At 34.8% G+C, this 24,558-nt stretch overlaps 1 protein-coding gene across 1 annotated transcript; it reads left to right on the top strand.

Annotated features, from left to right (window-relative positions):
• Positions 1–1,899: 1,899 nt before the first annotated feature.
• LOC140176122 (uncharacterized) lies at positions 1,900–2,784 on the top strand. The gene has a single exon (XM_072206004.1). It carries the CDS (start codon positions 1,900–1,902, stop codon positions 2,782–2,784), a length of 885 nt encoding a protein of 294 aa, XP_072062105.1.
• The last annotated feature ends 21,774 nt before the right edge of the window (positions 2,785–24,558 follow it).

Here is a 24,558-nt window from a genome sequence, read left to right as displayed (position 1 = left end):
TTCATGGTATTCCTGTTGATTACATGAGCAAGGAAACAGCCATTCATATTGGGAACATGTTAGGAGTTATTGCTGAAGTAGAAGACCCAAAGGTGGATGGAGTTCTTAGGAGACCTTTCTTGAGAATAAGAGTAAGCATCAATATAACGAAGGCTCTTCTAACAGGTTTTTGGTTAGCAAGAGAAAAATCTTCAAACCTATGGGTATATTTTCAATATGAAAGGCTACCAGACTGTTACTACTATAACTGTGGCATCATTGGACATGAAAAGAAAAGCTGCAAGAACCCAACAGCAATGGCGGTTTGGGATTCGACAAAGCCTAGATACTCGACAGGCTTGGGAGTAAGTCAGGTTCGAGCTATTACATCTATGGGTGCTGGTAGCTCAAAACAAGGTAGATGGAAAGAGAAAGATGGGGAAGAAACAGCGCGTGGACAACAAAGTATGGGAAGAAGAAGTGAGGATAGACAAGATACTGAAGAAAGCATGATCAAAGATGAGCAGAATTTGCAGCGTGAATTAAGGGAAGAAGGTTTCTTGGAAAATCAATTTGAGAAAGAGAATGAAAGAGAAAGAGCAGAGGGGCAGGTAAAAAAAACACAGAATATCCCAGATTTTTAGGGAATGAATGCTGACCTAGAGGAATTAAGGGCAGGCTATATAATGGATACTTCATCAAGAGAGATCAGGAAAAATAAGAAGGGAATAGAAAGATCAGCCCAACAAGAAGTAGATGAAGGAGAGTTTCAAGAGAGGGCAGAAGTTGGGCTAAACTTTGACATCAGGCCCAATAAGAGAATAACTCATGTTCAACTAAGCAAGCAGGCTGGAAGGGAGCCAAATATTGAAGGTCCAACTAATTGGGTCAGGGATGAGTCAACTCAAAGAAAAAGAAAGAGTCTAGATCAAAAGGAACGTCAAAGATTTGAATCAAGCTATGAAGCCCACACCCCAAGGAGAACAGAATATGAAGATCTGATTCACAACAACCAAACAAATGGCAAGGAAGAGAGCAAGGAAGAAAGGAACAAGCAAGAGTATAAAGCAGAAAGTGGAGATATGTATTATGTTGAATTAGCAAGCGACGGTGAAGAGGAAGGAGAGAAGATAGTGGAAAACAACAGAGGTTCATCAGGGTGGAAAATTGAGTTAGCTAATTATATGCAACAAAGTTTGAAACTTAAAAGGAAGAGAGAGGATAGACGCATTCTGCAGATAACTAGAGTAGCCTGGGAGGATGAGAATGGAAAAGATCAAGTGCAAATCAGCAAGAGAATCAAGAATTATGAAGAAGCGACAGCTGAATGGAATCGAACTGAGGAAGGAATAGTGGATTGGGGCACAGGTAATAACAACAAGGCTGAGGAGGCGGGCCTAAGCAAGCCCCAAATTTAGCCATGAATCTCTTAAGTTGGAATTGTCGAGGAGTGGCGGCTTCCTCGACAATGACTGAATTAAGAAATATTTGCAAATTTAACAAGCCGTCAGTAGTTTTTTTGATGGAAACTAAAGCTAAGGAAGGTAGAATTAATACTATTAGAAGAAAATTATGTTTTGATAAATCCTTTTGTGTAGAACTCCGGAGCTTGTCTGGAGGTCTATGTATTTTGTGGAAATCAAATGTGAATATTAATATTTTGTCGTGGTGTGATAATTTTATTACGGCTAAGATAAGTATAAACAATGGTGAATTTTGGAAATGCATATTTGTGTATGGTAATCCTATTTTCAGGAAAAGGAAGAATTTATGGAGGAATTTAACAACCAATAATTGGGATCAAGAGGCAGTACAAATATACATTGGAGACTTTAATGAGGTTTAACACAAGAGGAAAAGGTTGGTTTACACCCAAAACCAAGAGGGCAACTTGAAGAGTTTAGGAAGTTCCTGAATGTCATGGTTTTGGACCTTAAAGGAAACAAATTTACTTGGTTTAGTAACCCAAGAAATGGGTTCATAACTAAGGAAAGAATTGATCGAGTCCTAGTAAACTGGCAATGGAGGAAAAAGTTTCAACATGCTGTTTTGGAAGTCCTGCCAGCGATAAGTTCGGATCATTGTCCATTAATGCTGACTACTAGCCCGAGGAATAAAACGAATACGCATTTTAAGTATGAGGCATTTCGGAAAGATCATGAGGAATGCTGCAATGTTATTAATAAGGGATGGAACAAAGAGATCATAAGAGGAACTGCATGGACCAACATTATTCAAAGGATGAAGAATTGCAAGGAAGAATTGAGAAAATGGAGCAGGACCACTTTTAAAAGGGCTGACAAGGAAATTTTGAAGATGAAGGAGGAGCTTAGAAAACTACAGAATTCAAGTTTGGAAGAGAATAAACAGCAACAGATTAATCAAATAAAAAGAAGAATTTCAAAAATGTGGAGGCAAGAAGAAAAATACTGGGGGCAACGATCAAGGTTAAAATGGCTTAAATGGGGAGATAAGAATACTACATTTTTTCACGCTACTACCATTCAGAGGAAAGATAGGAATAGAATAGAAAGGTTAAAGAATTCAGTAGGACAATGGGTCCAAGGGGGTGATGAAATTTTAAAACTGGCAGAAGAACATTTTCCCAAGTTGTTTACTTCTGAAAAGAGAGAAAGTTTACAGGAGTGCATTAGGAAAATACCGAGAAAGGTAACCAATGAGATGAATGAAGAGATCCTAGGAAATATAAGGGATGATGAAATAAGAGCTGCAGCATTTAGTCTGGGAGGTTTAAAGGCCCCAGGACTAGATGGACTCAACGGGATGTTCTACCAAAAGCATTAGAAAACTGTGAAAGAAGAGGTATGCGCAGTTGTTAAAAATTTTTTTGAGGAAGCCGTTATGCCTGAGGAGATTAGTGAGACTACTCTTGTTCTTATTCCAAAAATAAATAATCCGAAAAACCTTAATAAGCTAAGGCCTATAAGTTGTTGTAATTTTATATACAAGATAATATCTAGGCTGATTGTGGTAAGGTTGCAGAAGATATTGGACAAGATAGTGTCCCCAATACAAAGTGCTTTTGTTGGTGGGAGGCTCATTCACGACAATATTATCATTGTACAAGAAGCCTTTCACAGGTTAGGAAAAAAAGGAAAAGATGGAGTCAATGAACTAGCGATCAAGATAGATATGAATAAGGTTTATGATAGACTTGAATGGGACTTTCTTGAAGAGGTGCTCAAAGCATTCAGTTTTAATGAAAAGTGGGTGAAGTTGATGATGGGATGTGTAAAGAGTGCAAATTATAAGATAAAAATTAATGGCAACATGTCCAACAAAATTAAACCTCAGGGAGGTTTGCGACAAGGGGATCCGTTATCACCCTATCTATTTATAATAGCGGCAGAGGTCTTCACTATCCTAATGAGTGAAGCTCAACAGGAAAAGCTGATCTCTGGCATTAAACAAGCACCTACAGCCCCACCTATATCACACTTACTTTTTACTGACGATTGTATTATTTTTGCGGAAGCTAAGGAAGAGGAGGTTTATCAAATTATTCAAGTCCTTAATCAGTACACTAAAGCCTCGGGTCAGCGTATTAATTTGGAGAAATATGGTATTTCTTTTGGTAGTCTTATTCCTATTCAAACTAGAGTTAACATAGAGGAGATCTTAGGTATGGAAGTTTGGGAGAACCCTGGAAAGTACCTTGGTTTACCAGCCAGATGGGGAAGATCTAAGAACAAAGCTTTGGAATGGATAGAGGAGAAGGTTATTAACAAAATGGAGGGTTGGAAGGAGCAATTATTGAACCAAGCTGGCAAAGAGGTTCTTATAAAATCAGTGATCCAAGCGATACCAACATATACCATGAATGTTGTGATATTTCCTAAAAACTTCTGTAAGAGGCTTAGTGCGAGAGTGGCAAAATTTTGGTGCGCATCCTCAGGAAAGGAGAGTGGTATTCATTGGAATAGTTGGGCAACAATTTCAAGGAGCAAGAAGGATGGGGGATTAGGATTTAAAGACTTTGAATTACAAAATCTAGCCCATTTAGCAAAACAGGCTTGGAGGATATTAACTAACCCGGAAGCCATATGGGTGAGAATCTTAAAGGCGATATATTTCCCTAATAATAATTTTTGGGAAGCTAGAGCACATATAGGTGCATCATGGGTCTGGAGAAGCATATTAGAAGGCAGGAATTTTCTTAGACGAAAAGGAAGCTGGAGCATTGGAGATGGATCTGAAGTAGAGGTTTGGGGGGATAATTGGGTTGAAAAAAAACACAGATTGGAAGCACCAGAGAATGTGGGAAGAATGAAGGTTAAAGAGTTGTTAGTTGAAGGCCAAGGATGGGACGCTAACAAAGTTCACAACCTTTTTCTGAACCCCTTATCTGAAAGAATACTAAGAACACCTGTCAGCTTAGTGAATAAGAAGGATAGCTTAATATGGCCTTATAGGATAGATGGAGATTACACAGTTAAGACAGGGTACTATGCAGCAACAGAGGAGAAAAGAAAGGAAAAAGGAGAGAAGGCATCAACTAGCACAGATCTTAAAGATCTTTGGAAAGAAATTTGGAGAATGCAAGTTCCACAAAAAATAAAATTTTTTCTCTGGAAGGCAGCACATAACATAATAGCAGTCAATTCCAATCTAACTAAAAGAAAGATTGCAAAAATCTCTAATTGTAGGATATGTTTAGAGGTAGAGGAGACAGTGGAGCATGCTCTTTTATTATGTCCTTGTTGGACTAGAGCAGTTTGGTTTGGCTCACAAATCCAGTACTTACCAACACCAACCTCGGTATCCTCTTTTGGATAATGGTTCCTAGGAATGATTCAAAAACTTAGAGTTGGAGGTGCAAGGTAGGCAGAGGAAGAAATAGGCAGTTTAGGTTTTTTATGTTGGGCTGTGTGAAAATTCAGAAACCAATTTGTCTTTCAAAATAATGAAGTCAATCCTAAAGCAACTATAATCATGGCAAAGAGAATGGAGGTAGACTTCAGACAAACCAAAGACACGCAGCAAGAAATACAACAACATAAGAATAATAGGAGAGAAAAGCAAGTTACCTGGAGGCCTCCACCGAAAGAATGGCTAAAAATAAATGTTGATGCGTCCATTTGTAGAGAGACGGGGAAGCAACTTCAGCTGCAATAATTAGAGATTACATGGGAAGAATCATTACAGGAGTTACATCAAGGTTCAAAGCCAAATCAAGCCTAATAGCAGAGGCCACTGCACTCAGGAAAACTATCATTATGGCAAAAAACTTAATGCTTGGAAAGACTATTATAGAATCGGATAGCCTAATCCTTGTTCAAGCAGTAAAATCAAAAGGAAAAATTTGGAAAATTGATGCAATTTTTAAAGATATTTTTATGCTTTTGAATGATTTGCAGGATACAGGGTTCACTTGGACGCCGAGAGAGGGAAATAGACTAGCTCATGAGATCGCAGATAGGATATCAATGGAAAGCTTAGAAAACCAATGGAGGTTTACCCCCCACCTGAAATTGCAAGCATTGTGAGAAGTGAAGGCAGAGTCAGAACATGTTGAACAAGATATAAACATATCATACCAAAATAGACGTGCTTGTGCTACTACCTTACCAAATCAGAGGAGCAGGAGCCAGGTAGAAGATTCACCTATCATCGGCGACATACACGAAGGAGGAAAGACGAATCACGCGCTTCTGGCAGAGAAAGATTCTTTTCGCCATCTCTGGGTTTTGGGCATTGAATTTGCTGCCGTCCACCTCGCCAGAGCTCTTCTGGTCATCTGGTCGTGGTAGCAAAGGAAAGCTGCCACATTGAAGAGCGTTGTTGAGCGTTGTTGTTGGTCATTTGGTCTCAGCGTAGCATGAAGAGGGAATTGATTGTTTGAATTGAGGGTTGGGTTGGGGGTTTGGTTTTCTTTTTGGGTCTGGGCCAGTTTTGGCCTGGATACCTGACCAAAAAAAAAAAGCTTCTTAAAAAATTGAACCACGACCAAAAGAAAAAAAAGTCGAAAACTAGTCAACGAAATACTATTCTTTCTAGTTTATGTTTATTGGTTTAGCAGTTGAATTGTGAGTAAAAAATAATTTAATTTATAATAAAATAATATATAAAATTATAAATAAATATATAAAAATGGTATAAAAGATTATAAATAAATAAATAAAAATATAATATATTCTCATAAATTAAATAAAGGAGAGTTCTACAGGGGCTAAGATTGGGTGCGTAAGGATCGCTAAAAAAGTAAAAATAGATCAACGAGTGATTTCACACGATGAAAATTCTAAAAGGTGGCGCAAAAGCAAAATGCAAATTAAGAGAAGCAGAACCTGATAACTTTCCTTCTATTATTGTGATGGCAATTTTAGAAAAGCAAGATAACTCCAAAAAATAATAAATAAAGATGTTTTGAATTAATTCCAAAAGAGATTAGTTGTTTTGGATCATCTCCAAAAATAACTGATGTTTTGAAGGGCCATGAAAATAAAACGTTCTATGTTGTAACTTAATAACATTAAGAAACAATATAATTAATTAAAGTTTAGAACAAAAAGTGATAAAATAAGTTACTAAATAACTAAGATAGATGTTCATTTTATCATCGAATGATTTTTTCATATAAAAAGTGGATGTTTATCTGGTTTATACCATTGTTCTGTTACTTGATTTATTGGATTCTACATGTACATGTTTCGCATGTTTCTTTTTTATTTGGTTTGGATTTGATTTAGTTTAACTTTTCTTGAGTTGAAATTAGGTTTGAGTTAAGTCATTTAAACATGGTGCACGAGTGGTATATTTGGTCAATTTGTTAGTCGTTACTGAAGAACTAAGGAGGATGTATGTTCATTTTACTATGTATACAGATAGTTCTTTCCATTCAAAATGTTGTTACTGAACACTAATTGTTTTTGTACATGAGAGCACTAACATGTTATTATAGACGAAATAGAGCTAATAGGTAATGCATATCGCGGGTTTTGGGGAACATTAGAGGTTTCTTCTCGAGGTTACTCGGTTACATATCTTTTTCTTTCATGGTTTACCCTGAAGTCCTTGCTTGAGATTTCTTTCCTGGAAAGTAATTGATTCTTTTCCAGTCCTGCTTTTTTGTTCATATCTATTTTCGTTGATCTTAACTACATATGTCTGCTTAAATTCTTTGAGATATCTGCTTTTCTTGATATGTGGTTTGGTTCTTTGCTTCATGTCTTGTATTTTATGTATATCTCTACCTGATTGTATCCTTGGTATCTTCTTGAAGTTCTTGTTTTGACTCTATTGAAAAAGCTTTGATTTGATTCGTTCCCTGCTTGATTGTGTTCTTAACCATTCTCTTGAATTCTTGTGAACTCCGTCCATGATTTTTTTTCTCCTTCTTTGTTTGGTATCTTTTTAAGTAGCTCGAGATTTGTTTTGGTGTCACGTGTGACCTTTAGACAAAGCAACCGATATGTTAGTTCTTTAGAACACGTTTTGTGGGCACGAAAGGTGAAGCTTGTAAGTGTGCGATGTCATAAGAAGTTGTGAAGCTTGGATTCTCACGAAAGAGTTTGTCGATGTTAGGCTTGTTACCGGTAGTGGGTTCGCTAAGTGATTGACGAAGTTGAAAATCCTCAGATGAGTGGTGAAGAACTGAAGATTGATGGTTTAGAGGTTATAGTAAACTCTCGTTGCAAGTATAGTTACTAAACCAAGCAATCAACCTTTCTTACAAACGTTTTGGTTGTCACAAGTAACAAACCCTAAATAAATTGATAACCGAAGTATTCAAACCTCGAGTCGTCTTCTCAAGGAACTGCAGGAAAGTATGTTCTTATTATTGGTTATGGAGATTGTAAATTGGGGTTTTGAGAATGAGGAGCGAATGGTTTAATTAGCAAATAAAGTAAATGAAGAACAAGCAATTTAAATGGCAAGTAAAATAAATAGATGACTGTAAATAAACTTTTGGCAAGGTAGGAGAAATTGGAGGTCCTATCCTAGTTATCCTTATCAATGATGATGAGAATTGAATCTTAATTCCACTTTGTTAACCTTTGCTAAGATAAAGGAAGGTCAAGGGATTAATTGATTGGATCTTCGGATCCTATTTATTTTCTAAGAAAAGATTGGGATTATTGAAGTTCAATTCAATTAACAAAGATAACAATTATCAATCATGTTTGAGTTTAATAACTCCTGAGTCACTGATTTCTTAACCAAGACCAAAAGGGAGAAAAGTAAATCTACTGGAATAGAAATGTCTTCAGATGGGAATAACAATAATGTAAATAAAAGAAAGCAATATTAAACTGAAATACCTCAAATAACATTAATTCAAAAGAGTAATCTGTAACATAGAAGAATTCATAAATAAAATTGAGAGAATAATAAAAAAGAATATTGAACCTGATAAAGAGATAATCCTGAAAGCGAATAAAATCCTAATTCTAAATCCTAATCCTAAAGAGAGAAGAGAGAGGAGAGAACCTCTCTCTCAAAACTAAATCTAAATCATGAAAACTAACTAAAGTGGAGACTCTCCCTGAATGGATGCATTCTCCCACTTTATAACCTCTGGTCTATGCCTTCTGGACTTGGATTTGGGCCAAAAAGGGCTTCAGAATTCGCTATGAGCATTTTCTGCAATTTCTGGTGCGTGGCCTCTGTCACGCAGTCGCGTCATTCGGAGTTTTCCTTGTCACGCGGTCGCGTCATTCATGCGACCGCGTCATATGTGTTTCACTCGAGGCACGCGGTCGCGTCAGTCATGCGGCCGCGTCAATGCCTTTTCGCGCTGGCATGCGGCCGCGTCGCCCATGCGATCGCGTGGCTGCTAGTTTCTTCGAAAAACTCTGTTTTGTGCTTTTCTTCCAATTTTGTATGTTTCCTTTCCATCCTTTAAGTCATTCCTGCCTTAGAAGATCTGAAACTACTCAACACACTAATCATGGCATCGAATGGAAATAAAGGTGATTAAAATAATTAATTTTAAAGCATAGGAAACATGTTTTTCACATACATCACATAATAAGGAAGGAAAAGTAAAACCATGCAATTAATATGAATAAGTGGGTGAAGGATTGAATAAATCACTCAGATTAAGCACAAATTATATCATAAAATATGGGTTTATAAAGTGGTTCGATAATATACGGTTGGAAACTGAGAAGGTAAGCAATGGTAAAGTGTGGAAAGTTGAAACCTTAAGGCTTGACGAGAAACTGGTTATTATCACGGATATATCGAATGTGTGCAATAGAATAGAATCAAGATATTATGGAGTAAGAGTATTCTTGGGGAGTAATAAGCGAGTTGAAAAGCGTCTAGTGATGGATTAGTTAAGGAAACAAGAGGGTTAGCTTGCCAACCACTTTGTTTTGTGCATACCTGTCTTGAAAAGTTTGCACCTTATTGTGTTTCTTCACGTTTCAGTAAAATATTGAAACCATGTAACCCTTTTTGCTTTGAGCCTGTTTTGTAGGTTTTATTTCGCACCACACCTTTTTCCTTATATTTATGTCATATGACTTACTGGTATTTGAAAATTTATACATATACCAAAACTTTTAGCTTTTTCTTAAAGTATTCAAGAGTAAAGTATTAGAACTATGCAATCTTTTGTGTATTATATTAATTCTTGAGGATGAAAATTTTTATAAGTGAGGTAGGATGTAAGACTCCAAATTTTAGATATTTAAATTATGAGTTAATTGAAATTATCGATATTTATTTATAATTCATATTTTCAGAAAATTATCTTATAAAAAGGTAATTAAACCTAAGTTATGAGGTTTTGAGTTTTAAATTAGTTAGCGCTCATATAATTTTCATAATAATTGGGCATTTTCTTATTTAAATTTAAAACTTTAGTAATTGAAAAATAACGAGCATTTTATATGCCTTAATTTTAGTATTTAGATTTTGAACTTTATTTTATGAATAAATGAAAATTAATTTTATTATTTCTAATTCTTGAATTAGAGTATTTATTTGAGAATAAATTGTAATTTGATGAATAAATATTATTTTTATATATAATTATTGTTGGATTAAAAATTAGTTTTCAATTACTATATTTTTCCTATTTTTATTTGAAATTACCAACCTACCCTTACCCCTTTTTCTTAAATTAAAACCCTAACCCTAAACTAACACTTAACCCCCATCTCTTCTACTCACCGCCATCACCCTCAACACACACACACACACACACACACACACACACACACACACAGCTTTTTCCCCCCACCTATGAAAGAAAGAGAGAACAGAGAGTGTAGAGGAAGGTAGAAGGGAGCCCAGAAAGAGAGAGGGAGACTGCGTCCGTTACCGCTGTCAAGGTGCTCCTTGCTGGTCGGCGCCGTTCATGCACCGTCGCCATCGTGGGAGGAAGCCCGTGTCGCCATCGTCTCTAAACTGCACGCTGCCATTATTGACAAGGGGAGAGAGAGCGCTCACGAGGTAGGAGGAGAAGAAGAAGACACTGTCGCGTGTTGTTGATGCCGGTTTTGTCGTGCTATCTCGCCGTCGGGATCGCTATCATCGTCGCCGTTGAAGCCACGCCATTCGTTGCTGGTTGTGCCGCCACCACACTTCCATCGTCGTTGAAAACTCTGATTACCGCTGCTGCTTGTGAGAGAGAGAGAAACGCATGAAGCTGTGCTATAGAGAGGGCTGTTTCTATCATTGCTGTTGCATCATCGCCATCGCGCCAATTGCCGTTGTTACTTGAGATCCCGTCACTGTGCCTGGCTGCCAAGAACGGTCCTGAAGTCTTCAGAACCGCCGCGGGAGTTACGGCTACTCTGTTTTCACGCTTTTCCTTTTGTTACAATAAGTGTATTTTGTTCCGGAATCCTTGAAATCGGTATTTTGTTATGTTTAGTTCGAGTTTCTAAGGTTTCGTAACATAGGGTCGAGTTCCGATTATTGTATGTCACGTTTGGAGTTGCTGCTGTTGTTGCGGAGGCATTATGGAGCTGTGGTTGCAGTTGCGTTGTTGCGGGCCGGTAGAAAAGGGCTTTTACGCATTTTATGGCTTTTTTGGGTTTTGACTATTTGAGATAGGGATATTTTCTTAAACTTATTTTACTATAAAAAATTGTTACAATTCGATATTAATATGAAAAATACATTTTTATGATTTTTGTAAGTGTTATAGATTGAACTGAGTTGCTTTGGATGATTGAAATTGTTTGCCTGGTTAATTTATTAACTATTTGAGAAAGTTGGATATTCTGGTTTGTTTGTTGACTTGGTTGATTTGGTTTTGTTTGATTTATTAAAAATGATTTTGAGAATTGAAAATGATTTGAGATCTTGGAATTAGTCTGATTTTGGAAACTTGAGAAATATTTTGGTTGGATCTGAGAAGGGTGACAAAGTCTGAGTTTTAGGGGAGGTGCTGCCAAAATTTTTACGAGAATTTTAGAATTTTTATTTTGGTTAATTTGATTGAAAAATTATTTTATTTGATTTTGATTTATCTAAAGAAAAGAATGATGATTTAAAGATTTTAATGAATTTAAAGGAAAATGAGTTGGGTTTGATAAATTTTATCAAAAGAGATATGTCTTTAGTACTTTTAAAAATTTGAGAATAATGAAAAGATTAAATTACACAATTGGTCCCTACACTTTCAGTGAAATTGCAAATTGGTTCCTATACTTTAAAAGTTTGTAATTGGGTCCCTAAAGATAATTAAAATTTGTAATTTAGTCACCGTCGTTGAAAAAGTGTTTGATTTAACAGAATATTCTCAGCATATTCTGAGAATATTTTGTTAAATCAACACTTTTTGACCGGCGGGGACTAAATTGCAAATTTTAATTCTCTTTAGGGATCCAATTACAAACTTTTAAAGTGTAGGGACCAATTTGTAATTTCACTGAAAGTGTAGAGTTCAACTATGTAATTTAACCTAATGAAAATAATAGATTTGAGGATAAATACTTTTGGGATTTTCAATTAGGATTTTCAATTTTTAACTGGTATGACTTTGAACCTTGTTGAAAAAGTTTTAAAACTTAAAATGGTTTTGGGTGAAAATGGGATTTTGAAAGAGATATACAGGGTAGTCAACCCTGCGAGGTGCACAGAGCACTCAACCCTGCAGGTGTACAGGGCGCTCAACCTTGCGAGGGTCTCTCTAATGGCAAGGTGTACAGTAGGGCATTCACCTTGCGAGTATATAGGAAATTCTGCCTACGAGGTGTAAAGGGCACTTAACCATGCGAGACATATAGTGTACATATATGTGAGAAACCTTAGAGGAAAAATATCCAGGTTAGCTACCGAATGTGTCGAGTTTTGACAATGTGACTGACACGTAAGCTCACGACCAGTAGGACATGCATGTATCATAATGCATTTGTTTACTATTGTTTGGGTGTGCTTAAGTATTTTGGTTGCCTATCTAATAAATTCTGTCTAACTATTAATTGTGGTACTTGCTGTGATTGTTCTCTGATTGTATTGGCCTTGTATTGTTTGTGCCTGTGATTGATTCTGTTTTGAGACTGAGTGGAGATTTGTTTATATGTTGGGCTAGAGGTTGAGATTTGTTTATATGTTAGGCCAGAGACCGAAATTTTTTTGTATGTGGGCCGAAACACCAAGATTTGATTTTGTATTAGACCGAGGGCCGTACATGATTATGTTATGGGATATTAATTAAGCTTTGTATTTCTTATAATTAAAGAAAAGAACTTTGAATTTTGGATAAGTAAATGTTGTGTTTTTAGAAAATTCATGAGATGAACGGAGATCACTATTTTTGAAATTCATTCTTCTTTTTATACGTATCCTCTTACGACAATTCTTAAACCCTCTACTGAGAACCTACGAGAACGATGTTCTCACCCCCTACAGACTTCTCTTTTCAGGATAGACGAGGAAGCTTACGGAGTTTTGCTAAGTTCTTAGCTATGCCATTTCTATTTGTATACATACGTTATAGATTTTTCTCGCCTTTATTATTATACTCTTATAAGAGGGATACGAGTCGTGATTTTAATGATATGTACATGTATAATATTTGTAAATTACTTGTGTAAGAATTTTTGTATATATGTATACATGTTTGTTTTAAAGTGAAAAATAACTTTCAATTTTTTTTCAAAGAAAAAGCGATACAATTTCAAGTTAAAGGCTCCTATTTTTTTTATTAAGTATTAGAAGTCATGGTAATATTCTCACTATTAGAGTGGCACAACCAGAAGCATGACATTCTGATAATAAGAATGTTACAATGCATACTTTTGGTTATTGATTCCTTATACCTAGGAAAATATTTTAGAGATATTAGAACTATATCATAATACCTTAGAGGCACTCAAATCCACGTGAGGAAATAGTTTACCTGGTTGAAGCAGTAGAAAATTTGGATCTGAAGGACTTAGGGATATAGAATATCTGAGAGGTATTTAGTCTTCTTCCACTCTCAGAGTAGTAAACACAGTAAAAGTCAGTTAAGTGAAAACTCTAGGAAAAAGCTTCCAATAAATAAAAGACGCCACAACTTTACAGGTACTTAATTTTGAAAGAAACATCATTTTCAACAGTAGTAATTCTTGCAACTTCACCAACAATTGGGGAAAAAGCAGATGTTGGAGGTTGAATGTGAATAGCAAATGGTACACCAGAAGTTGGTGAACTAGTGCTGGTGGGTGAAATGGCAAGTGTTGGTCGCATAGTAGACACATGCACAGGAGGATTGGAAACAAAAACCTCTGATGGACTTGCACTAGAAGATCTTTGCCTTTCCCGTCTATGGAGAAAATGAGATCTGCTGGAAGTAGCAACTAGGTGTTGCATAATTTGATCATCAATATCATACTCATCTGAGTAAGAATCACCCTACAACAAAATAATTTTCTAGGCATGGATATCATAACATCAATGAAATGTAACTTCTATCAAGGCAATACGGGTAAACAGTGGGAAAAAATGAAACAGTAAAGAGTCCATTAACACTATCAATTCTTGACAAGTCTCACTTACATAGTCATAATTGAGTTGCTCATGGGGAATATGAGAACCAGTTAATGAAGATGGATATATGTTTCTTGGCCTTGAACATTTTTCAGCCTCCACTGTAGCTAGAAGCAGGGACGGATCCAGGTGGTGTATTAGGGGGGCATTTGCCCCCAATCTTTTTTTTAAATATATACATATATAATATGCCCCGTTTTAAATTTTAAATGACCCCATTATAAATAAATTTCTCCCAATTATTTAAAGCCTCAAATTCACTTTATCTTTCTATCATTTTGACTATTAGTTAACCTAATCAAATTTAGTCTTCTCTCATTCTCAAATCCCAGCCGTCATTTTATTCTCTTAAATCCTCTTCTTAGTTTCAACCTTCTTTTTCTATTCCTTTTCTAGTGGTCATTTTTTCTTCATCAAAAGGTAAATTTTTAATTCTCTTTTTTTTAAAATATAATTCTTTATAACTCTATATATCTTTCAATTTCATTGTTTCTCTTTTTAATATTTTCAATTACAAATTATAATTCAAGCAATTATAGTTTAGGTATTAATCTAATTTTTTATTCTCTTTATAAATTTATATATTTTATTTTATTCTCAATTTAGTGATCCTTATTATTTATTTGTTTATCTTTCGTTCTATTTTATTATATGTAATTATGTTTCATATAAATTTCTAAAGTTAATTGATCAATTTACTAATTTAAAAAATATATTTTTTATTTATAAAAATAATAGTGAAAAAATATTTTAAAAATTATCCTTCGTTCTATTTTATTATATGTAATTTTTGATTTTTTTATTCGAATAATTAATGTGCACTTTTATTTTTTTGAATTTAGATTAATATATCTTTTGATAGTAATGTATATTATTTTTGGCCCCCAACATAAATTTTTTGGGTCTGTCACTGATTATACAATTGGATTTTAACATGATCACGTGTTCTTTTCTCAAGCTATTGGTAGATTTTTGCATTGGTTTCATGAGAATTTTCTCTAAAAAACTTGTACTGTCCAAATATTAATTCACACAATATTATTAAAGTTGACTATAGATTTTTACTTGTTTATCAATGATACTGAGAATTTTCTCTAAAAAACTCGTACTGTCCAAATATTAATTCACACAATATTATTAAAGTTGACTATAGATTTTTACTTGTTTATCAATGATATGTATTTGCGCTAATATATCTATTGGATAGAATTAAACATATCACACTACAAATATGCATGTAAATTGTATAGTAATATTATGTAATTTGTTTCTTTTTATTTTACATATCATATTTAAAATTACTTGGGTCAATATTATTTAACGAAATATATAATATGTTATCAATAAGTTAAAGATTAAAATTATTGTAATAAATTATCAGAAAATAAACTATAATATTCATGAAGTAAGTCTTTAACATTACAAAGAAGATCATACTCTTTCTTAACAACCTCGTCCGTTATCCAAAACATATTAACTACACAAAATCTAATGATATAAAATGAAAGTATGAAACATATATTACCTAGATTTAAGGGGCAAATTATATGTAACATATATAATATCATTTAGCCTATCATACTCCAATTTATTCCTTCTTTTCGTATGAATCTGATAAAAAAGAGTCCAATTCCTTTCACACCCCGAAGAATCAGATGCTTGGCTAAGAATGTGAACTGCCATGTTTTGTAAACATGGAGCAAAACTACCAAACAACATCCACCATTCATCTACAAGTTACAATCCTAATTTTTTTCAATAAATCTTCCATTTATTTTTTTACATCGTAAAGAACTTTAGAACACTTTTTAATATCTCCACCTATCTTTGCCAAATGTTTCTTCATTCCATTAATTCTCCCTCTTTCAAAAGTAATCAGACAAACAAGCATTGGTAATACGGTTTTCTGTTTATTACTTGTAAAGCAACATATCTCTAAGATGGATTAGTTTTTCCCTGAACATTAGAAGTTTGTGATTGACTATCGTTAGATTCGGGAGGAAGAGAAGCTTCATTCGAAGCAATAGGATTTGAAGCCGAGTTATTCTCTCCATTATTATTCTTAGGTGCTTCTTGGTTGATACTCTCATCCATATCTAAAAATTATCAGTAATCTAATAACAATACAATCTAATAATAATATCACAGGCTTACAACAACCCACAATAATCCAGTAATCTCAACAGTCAAGAACTCTACATAGATACTTACAAAATAAACAAAATTAACAATGGAAAGGTTCACAGATTAACTAACAACAATTATTCAAAATTATCACAATTTTAAACCACAGTAATAAAAAATCATAGTTCATAGATTAACTAACAACAATTACAGTAAAAAATACCTAAAATAGAGCAGACTGAACACAGAAGGGGATAGGGAGCACGACGGAAGGGCTGACACGACTGAAGAGCAAGAGCGCAGTGGAACAGAGTTGGCGCCAGCGGGACAGTGGCTGCATGATGGAGGCAGGAGGCGAGACCAGTTGTAGTGACAACGGTGGTTTCAAAGTTTGAACGGTGGCTACGCGCTAGAGGCAGCTTTTAGAAGTTGTGATAGCGGCGGTAGCTAGACAAAAGTGAGGGAGTGAGGGAGGAGCTCGATGAGAGGAAGGAGAAGGAGAGTGGCTGAGTGAGACTGTGAGAGAGACGAGGGTACTTCTGCTACGCATTTAGGATAGGGTTCCTCTCCTCTAAACCAAACTGTGCCATTTTGGACTTTTGGGCAAAAATCAGAAAATTGGCTGGGTCCTGGTTCAGTTTGATCGACCGGTTCGACAGTCAAACTTTGGTTTTTGAATCTTTTGGTTATAGAATCTGACTGATTTGGTATTTTCATCGGTTTACGGTTCGACTGGTTCGACTAGCCGATTCGAATTGATTTTCAGAACCCTGGTTAATATAGTAGTAGCCAAATCATTCTTGATACATTTGTAAGCTTTGAAAATTTTGTTTAGAGGTTCAATGATTCATCAAAGATGGACATTAATGTGCCAATATAGAATTTTAGGCCACTTGGACAGTGTTAAACTGTTAACTGAGTTGCAAAGGATATTTATAGGTGCTGCTTTCATTTTGTAAATAGTTGCTTTCTTTTCAAATTTGTGTATGTACAATTTTCATTTTTCTTTTCTTTCTCTAGAGACTAGAGTTACCAAATAATGAATGTGTAGCCATGGAACTGGAGTTAACCAGTACTAAACAGGAAGCATGTACGTTATTCTAGGCTATACACAAAATTGTAACAAAAAATCAATTTCAAAACTGGATTTTAAAATTGGATTTAAAAAAATAAGTTTTTGAAATCGAATTTTCAGAAAAACTAGATTTAAAATCGATTTGTAATTAAAACCGAATTTGAATTTTAAAAGCGAGTTTTTATTTTTCTAAACCAGTTTAGAAACGGTTCTCCCCTTCAATCCAGCTCCAGTTTTGTTTTTTATGAACTACAAAACTAGTTATGAAGTGAATGCAATTTAGATTTTTAAAAATCCAAACCTTGCCTACCCCTATCAGCATAACCACTTCACTGGCTTCCTAGAACTTTTCAAGTCATAATTCACTCTTAAGGGTATGTAGATGAACTTCTGGGTGAAGGTTTGGTATATCCATTGTGATTTTGTTGAACCTAGTCATGTCCTAGAAAATTTCATGTTGACCTTGTTTAATGGTACTCAAGTAATTAGAATAATGAACATAAACAGAAGAAGATGCAAAATTATCTTAGAAAATGTCAGTCAATTCCTGAAAGAAAGAAAGAAATAGATCATACAAGAAAAGATAAAAGCGATAATAAAGCAACATCTTCTAGAAAAAACATGACAAAAACTAGAAAAAAGACAACAAAAAATATGGTTAAAAGCATCGTTCAACAATAACATGGAACAAAATTTAGTAACATGCAGCTTGGGATTGCCAAGGCCATTGTGTGACTTCAATGTTGTAGGCAACATGAAGTTCTTAGGCAATGGGAAACCCATGATATTTGAGGATAATGGTCAATCACGAACAAGGTCTACAGACGGTACTTTAAAGCGAACTGCTTCTAGTTGAGTCGTATCAGAAACATGAGTAAGATTAGTATTGACATCATCTTCCTCATCATGAGCCTCCTGATCATTTTGAAGCTCAGCCAGCTACTCAATCATCCTTTGGTTATCAGCATGTAATGTTGTAACCATAGCTAACAATTTAGCTTGTGTTGGTGGAGGTTGCTTGTTTGCTATTACCATAGTATAAATAGAGCAAAAATCAAATATTTGAATTTTTGCCTCGCAGTGGGCGACAAAATGTTCCTGTGTGAGGTATAGCTCATCCTCAACAATTTTAAAATGCATTATTCTCTTCTAGATGGGATATAGCTCAGATTACTAAGAACTTACCCCAATGTTGAGATATATCAGGATGACTTATATAATGATTAGATTATAAATGACATTAATGGTGATTCGTTAGCAATAACCTGGCCCAGTTAAACCCATGAATCGACATCCAGATAAAATAATTAAATAAAACATGACTTACTTCAGTATGAAAAGATCTCTCTTATAACAAAACTATTATGAAATATACTAAGGTTGGTTACCAAAATATTAGAAAAATATCTCAACCACTATAAAGAGGTAACATTATAAAACAAGTAACCCTAACAAGAAGAAGGTAAATTATTCATTCTAAATATACTCAACACTCATCTTTTACTCTTGTTTACTTAAGTATCGGAGTGCCTTTGCATGTTCCCATTGCTGCCATTTCTCTTGAAGCCGACGTATACCTCATCCATCCCAAGTGAAGACAAGTTCAACTCTGGAAAGGACAAGCTATACATCCTCTGAGGCTTACTATGCAGGAATATTTGGCACCCACGTTTAGATCTAACCCCACCATCATCTTTACTTTTACCTTTTTTTTGCAAGATATAACTAATAGTGGAAGAGAAAAAATCCTCCTCCTCCTCCTCCTCCTCCTCCTCCTGTGGTCGAGCTGTTAGTTATCAATGAGTTGCTACAGGTAGAAGTCCAGCGGGTAACCGAATTATTAAATTAGAAACAGAATGGTGGAGAGAGTGAGGAGGAATAAAAGAATTCTAGTAATGATGATGATGATGATGACCATACATTGGAAGCCAAAGTCGTGGTGGTAGTCACCCCAAAGTCGTCAGTGAAAAGAACAAATTCTTTTTCAAAAGAAATCATGAGTTTTCAAATGTCTAGAAACTTCACTTTGCCGATGAAACTAAAATCCTATGAGGGAATCGGGGATCCCAACATCTATGTCACCAAATTTTTTTCAATGATGTTTATGAACAATGCATCTGATCTCATACTTTGTCGTACATTTTCCACTTTCTTAGATAGTGCTGCCTTGATCTGGTATTTTGGGTTTACCTGTAGGTTCTAGATCAAGTTTTAACGAGTTAGCCGACCTATTCGTTAACAATTTCGTAGCTTCAAAGATCTATGTGCATGACTCACATTATCTCAGCACCATAAAGTAAGGACAACACAAAAGCTTTAAGGATTATATAACAACATTTGCTAAGGCGATCATAGAGAAACTAACTTCAATCCAGAGGTTCACTTGCATACATAAAGAGTGGACTTCGCCTTGGAAAATTCCAAGAGACTATAGTAGTGACGAAGCCAAAAATGCTGACCGAGTTTTGAGAGAAAGTTGTAAGTCAAATTGAAAAAGAAGAGTTCCGACAACTCCAGAGGACAGAAAGACTACCCCTATCCAAAAAGAAGATAAACGCAGCAAACATCAAAACAACAAGGCATAGTCATTCAAACTAACCCCAAAGTTCTATACGTACACCCAATTCAATACCAAGAGGCAAGACATCCTACACTCTAAGTTAATTAAACCCCCAAATAAGGCTGGAACCTATCGAGACCATCGATATGTGGATAAGTTCAAGTATTGTACTTTCCATTAGAAATAGGAATACACCACAGACGATTGTATTATAGCCAATGACATCCTTGAGAAGCTAGCTCGCCAGGGCCTATTAGACAAATACATCGATGGTCAAGGACAAAGGCGAAATACAACAGACCTTGACCAATATCTAAAATCAAATGATAGTTATAGAGACAAAGGAAAAAAGGTACACAAAAATCCTAATAAACCCTGTTATTAATTGCATTTCTAGTGGTTTCGCAGGTGGAGGCAGTAGTAACTCTGTCAGGAAGAGGTTGTACATGGCCATGATATCAGTAATTGGATCCGAGCCAACCTCCACCAGAGATTAGATTCACACCTTCAGACTTCAAAATAGCGAGTAAAAACCTGGACGACCATGTGGTCATCTCAGTCCAAGTAGGAGACCCATTGGTGAAAAAAGTCCTTTTAGATCCAGGAAGCAGCACGAATGTGCTATTTTACTCCACATACCAAAAAATGAAGTTAAGTGATAAAGCTCTACAGCTGTCAATAGGTGTTCTAACCCCTTCAACGTAATCTATCTCCATGTTTCCTTTATATTCTACTAACTATCCAATATGACTCGAAAAAGCACTAAGCTCACTTCTAGTTATAGGTTACAACTTTACAAATCTTAAGCACAACCACATTCAACTTAATTGAACTCATCAACAATCTATATAACTTTAATTATGCATCTCAAATTTCTAATCTTTAACTCCACTCTAACCGTTGAACTTCGTAACCCAAGTTAATCCTTTGTTCCTTGAGTCACTCAAGGCTCAGCACTTTCTTAATTTCCAAACTGACTCACTAGGCCGATATTGACTTCCAGATTATAGGGTTAATGAGACTCTTCTAAAACTTTAATTCTCCACAACTTCTTGCAACGCCATTCAATCATTGATTTCACTTTCTAAATCTCCAAAACGACCAAATTTTCTCATCAATAAAAATTTAATACCTCACTTTTATAATTATTCTCTTTGATCTCTTCCGCACATCAATAACCTTTGATCCTATTATTTATGCAAAATCTTTAGCAATTCACAATTCTCAATTTATTGATTCGTTATCTATTTCTTTTATATCTAAGATTAACATCATCAATAATCACAAAGGTTCTTATACAACTCGTTTTCATCTAAACGAGAACTCTCTTTAAAGAGATCCACGCCCTTATCATGGCTATGCTCTAATGTTACCCAACAATATATCAAAACACCACTTATCTCATAATTGATTAGGGACATGGTTTACGGCTAAGTTCTAGTAACACAACGTTAGAAGCGTTTATCATCATAATAAATTTGATCTTAACTCAATTTGAACTCTTTCAAACGGGTTACATTGGTTTTAACTTCATTTTCTTTACTTTGGGTATAAACCCCTCAAAATTCTCAAAATTCATATCTATTAAGTAAACTAGCTTTCTCGAGAATCAATGACTCACACAAAATTAAAGAATTCAACCATTACAATCAATCACTCTAACCAACACAATAGGAATTTATTAAGCAATCCCTAATCATATCCAAGTAACTGAGCCTTTATGCAGCTATAGTTTATAAATTCTAGATTCCCTTGATTTCTAATATTCTCAAATTATCATCACTAACTCCGTAAAATTTCTAAGTTGTCTTCAACAATCTATTAGCATTCACATATACGCAATTCAATAATATTAAGTTGGCCAAACTTAGTACCATAAATTATGCAAAGGTAAGCCAATAGCATTAATCAAAAGATAGTCATGCACATAAAGCTCTAATTCTTACCTTCATGACAAGACCTAAAGCATGACAAGCATTCAGAGTATGTAATGAAGCATAGTCAGTCCACTCCTCAAGCTCTATAGAAAGGACTACTTTGATACCATAATGTAACACCCTTACTATCAAAAATATCATGCTTAAGTCATGATATTGCTAATGGTAAAAGTACTACGTGTATTCTCTGTATTTACATATTGTAGGAGCCTTTAAAAATAAACAAAGCTGAAACTAAAGGGATATTTTTTTATACATATACTTACATACATACATTTCTTATTCCAATTACAACAAGATAATCAGCAATTACAACAATTCAAACAGCTTCACCTATTTTCATGAATAAAATACAACAATTATAGTTATATCAATAATTATAAACATACAGTAAGTAATACAATCTCCTATCCCTCTTAGAAAGTCACAATAATAATGGCGAGAAAAAACAATAGCTAAAAATATAGAAATAAATGTCCAATGCTTGATAAAATCTTTGGATGCTTCCTCATCCGTTTCTTGAAAATGTTGGATATAGGGGGTGAGAACAAAATCACATGGTCTCAGTAGAGGGGTTTCAGAATTGCCAGAGAAAGATATGTAAAATAAAATTTGTTTTAAGGCAATGATCAATGCTTGTCTTATGAACCTCTCTATCTCTTAGGAATTCCTTATCTTCTAGACTTTTATGATTCAACAATTACTCCTTCACAACTCGTATTCCTCAACACTATTCTTTCCTCTAAATTATCCCTTTTTTAAAATTAACCGATTTAACTCCATTACATTTACTTTTCTTATGTCTGACCACAAGGTATATTATTCACTTTCTATTCTTTTTTAAATTTACTGTTCTGTCAGACTCTTTCTTGAATTACCTTTTTCCATCACTTCAGAACTAACAATTTCAATCACAAACACAAACAACCAAACACACAATCACACAAGTGCAGACAAATAGGCAAATAAACAAATAATCAAACAGACAAAAAAATTCAAGCAATATACAAACAAATGCAGTATGATTCATTCCTGTCCTACTGGCTGTCTGCTTACTTATCAGTTATATTGCCAGATCCGACACATCTGGTGGCAACTCCAGACTTGTCTCTCTATACGCATCTCCAGGATTAATATAATCAAGGTACCATATAAAAAGACGGAGAGTGTTATCTCACCTTCTCCTGAAGGTATAGGCCATGCCACAACAACAGAGAGTGCCGTCTCACTTTAGAGAAGAGTGCCTTCTCACCTTGCAACCAGAGAGAATATGAGCGGGACAAAACCACCATTCCCACATTACACCGTAACTACGAGCAAGCGGGATAAAACCACTATCTTTGCCTGGTGCAGGTGCCTCATTAGTAACACGAGTGGGACTACGCCACCATCTTTGCCGTGGGCAAAACATTTAAGAACTGGAAATTTATTAGCCGTTTAATTAGAATATAATAATAATTTAATTGTTTAGAATAAGTTGGAAAATTTAAAAATATTGATTTGAAAATTTAAAGGTGAGATTTAGATTCAGTAGATTTTTTCGAGTTGAAAACTATAATTTTCTGTGAAAAATGCGTAAAAATGCATACCGAAAATTTAGCAGGTAGTCCTATGTGAGAAAATAAAAACTGCAGAAATACTTAGAAAAATATTTAAAATAGAAAGCCGGACACTTATTCCAAATGTTTTGGCCCGAAGTTGGACAAAACGAACTAAAAATGCAAAATCGGTTGGACCGGGCCTAAGTTAGGCCCAAGTCCAACATATATAAGTTTATTAATGAGACATTCAGTTTCATTTCACCACTAGAGATGGAGAAACCAGCTAAGATAAAAGAGGGAAGAAGAAAACTTTAGGTATTATTCACTTTCATCTTCTTTAGATTATAATTTTTGATTCGGAGTTCCGATTGGCGTGCCGTTTGCAGCCACACAAAGCTCTCGCCAAGCTTTTTGATTTTATCTAAATAAAGTGGTAAGAAACTTTCAATTTTTTGCCCAATTCTCTATCTGATACGAGTTCACGATTTGGCTATGGGTTTTGAAAAATTTTTGTGTTTTTGGTTGTTTAGGTGCAAACTAGCATTGGGTAATTATTGGGTTTTGTCTCAATCCATCGTGGGTAAGGTAAAAAAATTCTAGCCCTTGTGGTTTGTCATATATGTGAACCCTAGTGTTAATTTTTGGGTATATTTTATGAACTAGCTTGAATGTGAGTTGAATTGAATTGGTGAATCGGATTCCTTGGTGTTGAGCTTTTGTTGGCTGAGTCTTGAAAGCTTGTTTGGTGGTGATTTTGTACTTGGAAGAAATTAGCTAAGGTATTGTTTCGGTTTTCTTTAGTTAATATGTAATGTTACGTGAGACTTAGGCTAGTTGCTTTAAGATAGGTTGAATTTGTATAAATGATTGAATTGTTATTGAGAATTATAAATGTGTGTGATATGAGAATGTTGAAATGGAGATTGAATGAGTTTGCATGATATTATAGATTGATGATGAATATTGATGAATATGTGAATAAAATTGGTGTATAATGAATATGATGATGATTATCGATGTTGATGAGAATTGATGGAAATTGATGAGAATTGATGGAAATTGATGAGTATTAATGTGATTCAGGGTGGCTTGGAAATTATTGAATGAGTTGATAAGGTGAGAGTGGAATGATTTAAATGTTTGAATGCTTGAGAAATGATTGATGAGTGTTTTGGTATTGATTTGGGTATGGTTGATTTGGCTTTAGTTTGTGAGTTTTGAAAACTAGAGGATTTTGCAAGTTTTGGTAAAAACCTATTTTTAATGAACTTCAACGGGGAATAACTTGGTTTTCGGACACTCAAATTTTGTGAAACTTGTTTTGAATAAAAATTCCTTTTCGTGTAGTTTATGTCGTTCAAAGAACAGATGACAAATGATTTTTAA

This window comes from Arachis hypogaea, chromosome 11, assembly GCF_003086295.3.
Source record: "Arachis hypogaea cultivar Tifrunner chromosome 11, arahy.Tifrunner.gnm2.J5K5, whole genome shotgun sequence".
Classification (NCBI taxonomy): Eukaryota; Viridiplantae; Streptophyta; class Magnoliopsida; order Fabales; family Fabaceae; genus Arachis; species Arachis hypogaea.
Note: the sequence above shows the minus strand (reverse complement) of the source record. Positions and strands in the feature narration are given on the sequence as shown.

Coding starts and splice junctions, on each gene's coding strand:
- LOC140176122 (XM_072206004.1), top strand. CDS start 1,900: ATGGTTTTGGACCTTAAAGGAAACAAATTTACTTGGTTTAGTAACCCA.